Below are 7049 nucleotides of genomic sequence, written 5' to 3' on the forward strand. Positions count from 1 at the left end.
AGAAAGTGGAATCTATGATACAGGTTTATCAGACTCAGACTTTGTAATGCTCTTGGAATATTGTTGTTCCTGTTGCTTCAACTTTCTACCACTTAATGTAATGGCACTTACATTTTCCTTTGGATTTACAATAGGTTGGAAAGGAAGGTTACCAAACCCTTGTTGCTACAAATGATTGACAGTTGTAGCTAATTGGCCAATCTGAGTTTGCAGATCTTGGTTTGTAGCACTTACATTATGTTGAAACTGCAGATTACTAGTGGCCATTTGTTTCATCAAGTCCTTTAAAGAGGGTCCAACATTTTGCATAGGTTGTTGTTGAACTAGTATAGCAGAAGTAGATTGTTGAGTTTGTTGCTGTTTGAATGAAGGATGTTGATATTTGGTGGAATGTTGATGAAATCTCTATGGTTGTTTTTGTGCAGATTGTAATGGACCATATATGATAGTAGGATGATCTCTCCAGCCAAGATTGTAAGTGTAGGAGTGAGGGTTATATTGTTGTTGCACTGGAGGTTTGTATGATTATGGTCCCAAATATATACCAACTACGTCTATAGATGAATCAATCTCTTGAAGTTCGGGACATGCATCTGTGGAATGGTTAAATGATGCACAAATACCATTGTGCTTTAGTTGGTTAACTGCATTGACTTGTTGTTGTTGTCCTATTGCTTACTATTGAATTGAATTGTGTCCCTAGCAATAGCGCCAATCAGTTTGATAATGATGCCGAATTGATATGAAAAATAGCCAAGTTTCCATAAATTTTTCAATATAGAGTTCAACCTACGTCGATACATAGAGACGCAAATCAATCTTTTTCCACTCTAATTTTGTTTATTGAAATACAAATTACGCAAGTTATTGTTTGGTGATTTCTTTATTACATCAAGAAAAATGCAAAAGTATCTAATAGAGTATAAGGCATAAAGTTGTAGATCTTTTTCTTAGCTTTCCAAGGACACTTCAATCATCTCAATCAAACCTCTTTGACAAAAATTACTCCTTGTACAGTACAAAAGTGTCAAAATGAGAACAAAATTTAAAAATATTCTAGAGATTTTTAAAAAAAGTTTCCAAGTATCGAAATTGTAAAGAAGCTTGCCAGAGAAGAATTTTATGAGGTTTTAATATCTCATCAAACTTTCTACAAAATGTACTCATAAAGTTAAGAACTTGTGGAGATTCTTAAAAGATGCTTATCCAATATTTTTTTTGTTTTATTTATTTTTCTTTTCTCTAATTTCTGATATTAATATATAAATTATTATTTATTTACTAATTCTATAGAAAAATGTGTAAATGAGTAAATAATAAATTATAAATTATTTTTACTTTAATAATTTATAGCATTAATGTGTAGTTTCTCAACTTTTGTGTGCTACAATATTATTATTATTATTATTATTATTATTATTATATATATATATATATATATTTATATGTGTGTGTGCCTGTGTGTGTATCGACATTATCTTAGGTCTCATGTAATATTTTTGTAATTGAAAATTATATATAATTAATAAATAACTAATTTATCAAATAAAATAAAATTTCTTCCACAATAAAATTATATTTATAATTAACTCATTAAATTAATTAAATATTTTTTATATAGCAATTTGTAATAATAATGTGTAAGGACTCTATTATTATGCGTTATAAATTGACGAGACTTATGTATATCAATGTTACCTTACATCTTATGCAATATAAATCTACTTCTAAACTAACTTGTGTTTTAATTTTCTTTTATTAAATAATCATCTTTACTAATTAACTTAAGTATACTTTTTACTCTTTAAATATTCTTCTTTTTAAAAATAATTAATTTAGTAATTACTTTAAAAATCAGTATTAACTAAATAAGTTAAATAACCAATTTTTTGCATACTGAAACTATTTTTTTATTTTATTATATAATATTTTACAAAATTAATATGTGATTTACATTATTTTTAATTATTAAATAAGTTATACAAGATTTATGTATAGCTTAAATTATGCTAAATTCTTGGTAAAATAAGTTTTCAATTAAAACACTTTATTTTAATTATTAATCTCTCTCTCTCTCTTTCTTTTAATAATTTACAATATGGATGTGTTATCTTTCTTTACTTCTTGTATTGTATATTTTAGACAGTGCTATCTTGTACTCTGAAATTTTATATTAAAAATTTTAATCTTAAAATAATTCTCTTTTATTAAAATTTAAGTTAACAAGCTTCTTTTATAATTTTTACATAAAACTACGTAGCTTTGAGCTCTCGTTGTAGCTAAGATATGTAGCAACAAGAGTTGACTCATTCAGTCAAAATAATTTCTTAAAATTATTTTTCTCTATTCTTAAATATCAATTAATATTTTAATAAATAAATTATCCCTCATTTAAAAATAAAGTGATAAAACATTATTGTTTAAGGGTTAAATAAGTATTTTTTAAAATTATAATGAATTTATATAATTAACTTATCAAAATTGTTATTTAAATTAAGATGTTAATACATTTAATAACTTATAAAGTTATTTTTAGTTTTAAAGATCATACTGTTTTAATTTTTTTTTAATATTTTCTTTAATAAACTTTGATAACAATTTTTAAATTTTAAAAAATATTTATTCAATGTTGTGATAAATGGTTGGTTAGTTAACCTTACATTTTATAAAAATTATTAAATAATGTAAGTTTCAAAATTAACACCTACTGTCTACTTGTCTACAAATCCTAACTCAATGGATCAATTTTTTAAAAAATAATTACATTCCATGTTTACCTCTAGTTAAAGTCAAACTTTATAATTATATTAATTGTTAAGAAGTTAAAAATGTCTAATAATAAATGATAAATATGAAAAGATAAATAAATGCTTCTAAATCTTTATAAAAAGTCTTGCATTAAAGACTGATAAAATACTTTAAACAATATGTACCAAAAAGACCGAATTAATTAGTATGACATGCTCATGTTAAATCTTTTTAGGAATATGTATATGTATGGGTAGATGAGATCATTTTATAATTTTTTTAAAAGTAAATACTCACTAAGATGATTATACTACTTGCACTTAAATTGTTTTAATCTAAAAATTGATTTATTTAATTTAATTTAGTAGTTTCCTTAAGGACTATAACGATGTACTTAATGTAACTTAAAACCTTCAAAGATGTTTTTATAAAAATCTATATAAATAAGTCATAACATTCATTAGGTGCAAGTCAAGTCTTTTGTGTATTGCCAAATTAAGTATAACAAAGTAGTTATAATCAATATCAAGATAAGCCTTAGTGAAAAATATAATGTTGGCCAACAAGTTGGTCATATATCTTGTAATCATATAATTATCATTTCTTTTTTCACAACATCTCATTTATAACAAATTGGTTTATGTGTTCATGTGTATAAACTTTGCTCAACAATTTGTTCCTCCTGAAGAAATTTTAATTATGCCTTAACCGAATCTATCCATTTTCACTCATCACTTTTTCGTTTACATTTGTTAATCATCTTCATTATCATTCATCATATCTAACATCTTGTTATTGCAAAAAAATTGTCAACACTCAATGATCAACTAATATTATTACACAAAAAAATAAAGAAAATAAAATAAAATCTTACAAATTTTAGTACAAACAAGCTTTGTGAATAAGACATCAATAAATGTTAATCTTGTTTTAACTTATCTCTTTTATGATTGTATTTTACTAACTGTGATCATTCACATATCTTAATTATGTGAATATCAATGATGATGATGCAATATTAATCATTTTTTTAAACATTTATCCCAATAATAATGATAAATTTGAGAAAACATTAAATTTCAACATGTTTGTTAACCTAACAACTAATTGAAAGCAATCTAAATTGATCATTAAAGTCCTAGATCTTATTTATCCTATAGATCTATTATTTAAGAGGAGGTTGATGTTTCTCTCTCACAACTCAAGTAATATGCATACAATTTGATCCATCCATATACATATATAAAAAACTAAGAAAAAAAATTTAAAAAATAAGAAACAATTATGATAGAAGCATAAAATTATTATAAAACTCACGTACTATGATTAGTCAGTCTTAGTTAGGATTTAGTTACATATGATATATGTTGAATGAAATTCTAAAATCCTTAAACCAAAACATTGACACAAATAAAAAAGTAGAGAAAAGATAAAACGGACAGAATGTCTGCACTGTCAACCCAGTATAAAATATTAAATTTTAAAAAAATTAAATAAAAAAATTATTAAAAAAATAAAGAAACATAAGTTATTTTTTTTAAGAAACTTATTTATTTTTTTATATTAATTTTTTTCTCTACCAGAACATTTCTAAAAGTTTATTTAAACTAAATTCAAATCTAAAAAGTGGGACCCATGGCATAAAAAAAACTAAAAACAAAACATGAATGAAAAAAGAATGTATATTTTTTAAGAACAAAATAAACATAAAAAGTATACTTTTGATTAATTAAGCGTCCGCAGAAAATGACTGGGCTCAGCAGAGGTCATAACATCATTCACGTCCAAACAAGGAACTTCAACCAGTTCTGCTACAGATCCTAAGGATTTGAACATCGTTTTTATGGCCAAATTAATGATCATATGAAGTAACTTGACCATCAGAATAATCCTTTGCATTAATTTCATCACATTGGGTACCATTTGTTTCTCCAATTATGACATTGGAAGGGGATACACCAGTTTTCACTCCAAATGTGGTTGGGACCAATCATTCTTTACTAAATATATTTCGTATTTGTTGTATGTGTTGGTAACTTTTGAATTTTTATTTTTATTTATTCATAGTTAGTCTTATTCTTTAAATATTATATTGAAAAACTACCTGTCTTTGTTTTATAGAACTTGAGATAATAATATAATTTCACAATAATTTTGAAATAAAATTAGTGTTAGTTAAATATTTATATCATGATGAAATGTATAAAATTGATAAAATAAATAATATTTTGTTACTTTTGCACAATTTATTAATATTAATTTAGTAATATGTTAATTATATATTTTTTTAGTATTATCATTATTCAAGAAAGTTTAGAAAACGTGCATTTTGGTATATTACTGGTCATATGGACCGATATTAAAAAATTTTAAGTTGTAAAAATGAAAAACTATAAGTATATCACAACTAGAAAAATGTGATTTTGCAATCGACAAAATTAGTAGCTAAAAGTGTATAACTAAATTAGCAATCAAATATATTTGGTGGCTAAAACTTTAATCGCAAACCACAAAAATTTGAAGTCAGCGTCCAACAATTTCTTTTGCAAATTTTTGTTCGGTCACGAAATATTTGTACAAATGACTTGGTGACCCAAAGTAGCACTAAAAAATTTGGTGATAATGCGGTGGCTATTCTGCAATTAAAAATTCTTGTTTTTGTTTGTACAAATGATTTTACCCTCTAAATATTTTTGTATCAAATAAAAATGTTATACTGAAGAACTACTTGTTTTTTGTTTTACAGTATTTGAGATAATCATATAATTTCACACGTAATTTTAAGTTAAAATTAGTGTCAATTAAATATTTATGTTATGATGAAATATATGAAATTGATAAAATAAATAATATTTTGTTTTTGCACAATTTATTAATATTAATTTAGTAATATGTTAATTATACTTTTTTAGTATTATCATGTTTTAAAAAGTTTTACAGAACATGCATTTTTTGTAAATTACAGGTTTTAGAGTCCGATAATAAAAAATTTAAAGCTGTACGAATAAATAGTACAATATATGGTTGAAAATCAAAATGGAAGCAATGATTTATACACACATACATGCGTAGAATTTCTTTCATTTCCTGTTCAATTGATTTTATGTCATACAAGAAGTATCAAACATGGAAAGAATTAATAAATAATCTTGAATCAATCAATGTTTAAAATTAAAATGATCAAGAGAAAAAGAGAGTAAAACTGACAAATAAGATTGAGACTAATACAGGAAAAGACTTTGATAACCATTAAGTCACAGAGTACACATATTATAGCAACATAACTTATTTTTCTTTGCCCAGCTCACGCTTAGTTGAGGCTGATGCAATTTATTAATCGTTTAACATATATAATTGATAGTATTAAAGAGCAATTAAGCTCCACATAACATCGCTTTTTATTTAATTGCTATAGCATAGAACATTACTATGAGCTTTATATTATGCTGATTTATTTTTGGTCTTGGGTAAGGTAAGCATCAATGCCTTTGCTCATCTCAATGGCAAATTGTAACAAGGTGTGAGGATCGGAAATGTCGTGATTTTGTTTCTCATATTCCATAACCCAATTCACTTCACTGCCTTTTACCTTTGGAGTGGCTTCGATTCTGAACTTGAAGCTCTTGTAGTACCCAAGTATGTCTCCCTCTATAACCTTGAAGGTCATTTTATTATTCTCCCTGTCTATGCCTTCAACCACCTCCTTAGCAACACAAGCTTTCCCATCTATTGTTGTCCAAAACCAAAAATAAAAATAAAAATAAAAATTTGGTCTTAGTAATCATCATCACTTTAAAGTCAAGATAGAATGAACATTTATGAACTGCAATAGACATAACTAACATATAGAATTTACTAATAACAATTACTTGTGATGTATCCTTCATTTCTCCAGAGAAATTAAAGTAGCTTAATAAAAGAAGGGCGAAATATTAATGTGAGATAAAATTATTTGTATGATGGATGTAAAATAATGTGTAAAAGTGCAAAACATGCAAGAGGAACCTATCTGTTCATCGATAAAATTATGAAGTCATAGTTCTCATACCAAGTAAATAATTCCAGGTGATGATAGATCCTTCGTTACCCCATTCACCCTTATGGATGTTAACAGCCTGTACTTTTTCAGGGCAAATTTTGGCAATATGGTGTGTCCTGTTGCACATAACATCATAGAACTTCTCAGCAGAAGCCTTGATATGCACTTTAGTTTCCATCTTCTGAAGTTGAGAGTTTGCCATTATTTCTTCTCTCTTAAGATGATATAGAAAATAACTATTTCTTCTCTCTCAAGATGGTAT

General features: G+C 25.5%; 1 protein-coding gene across 1 annotated transcript; it reads right to left on the reverse strand.

The window, feature by feature from the left end:
- Nucleotides 1-5818: 5818 nt before the first annotated feature.
- LOC113854120 (MLP-like protein 43) lies at nucleotides 5819-7049 on the reverse strand. The gene is made up of 2 exons (XM_027484980.1): nucleotides 6797-7049; nucleotides 5819-6474 (listed from the first exon to the last, which is right to left on the reverse strand). Exons 1-2 carry the CDS (start codon nucleotides 6987-6989, stop codon nucleotides 6200-6202), a joined length of 468 nt encoding a protein of 155 aa, XP_027340781.1. The 5' UTR covers nucleotides 6990-7049; the 3' UTR covers nucleotides 5819-6199.

The sequence above is a fragment of the Abrus precatorius genome, unplaced genomic scaffold (genome assembly GCF_003935025.1).
Source record: "Abrus precatorius isolate BTA unplaced genomic scaffold, Abrus_2018 Scaffold11, whole genome shotgun sequence".
NCBI lineage: Eukaryota > Viridiplantae > Streptophyta > Magnoliopsida > Fabales > Fabaceae > Abrus > Abrus precatorius.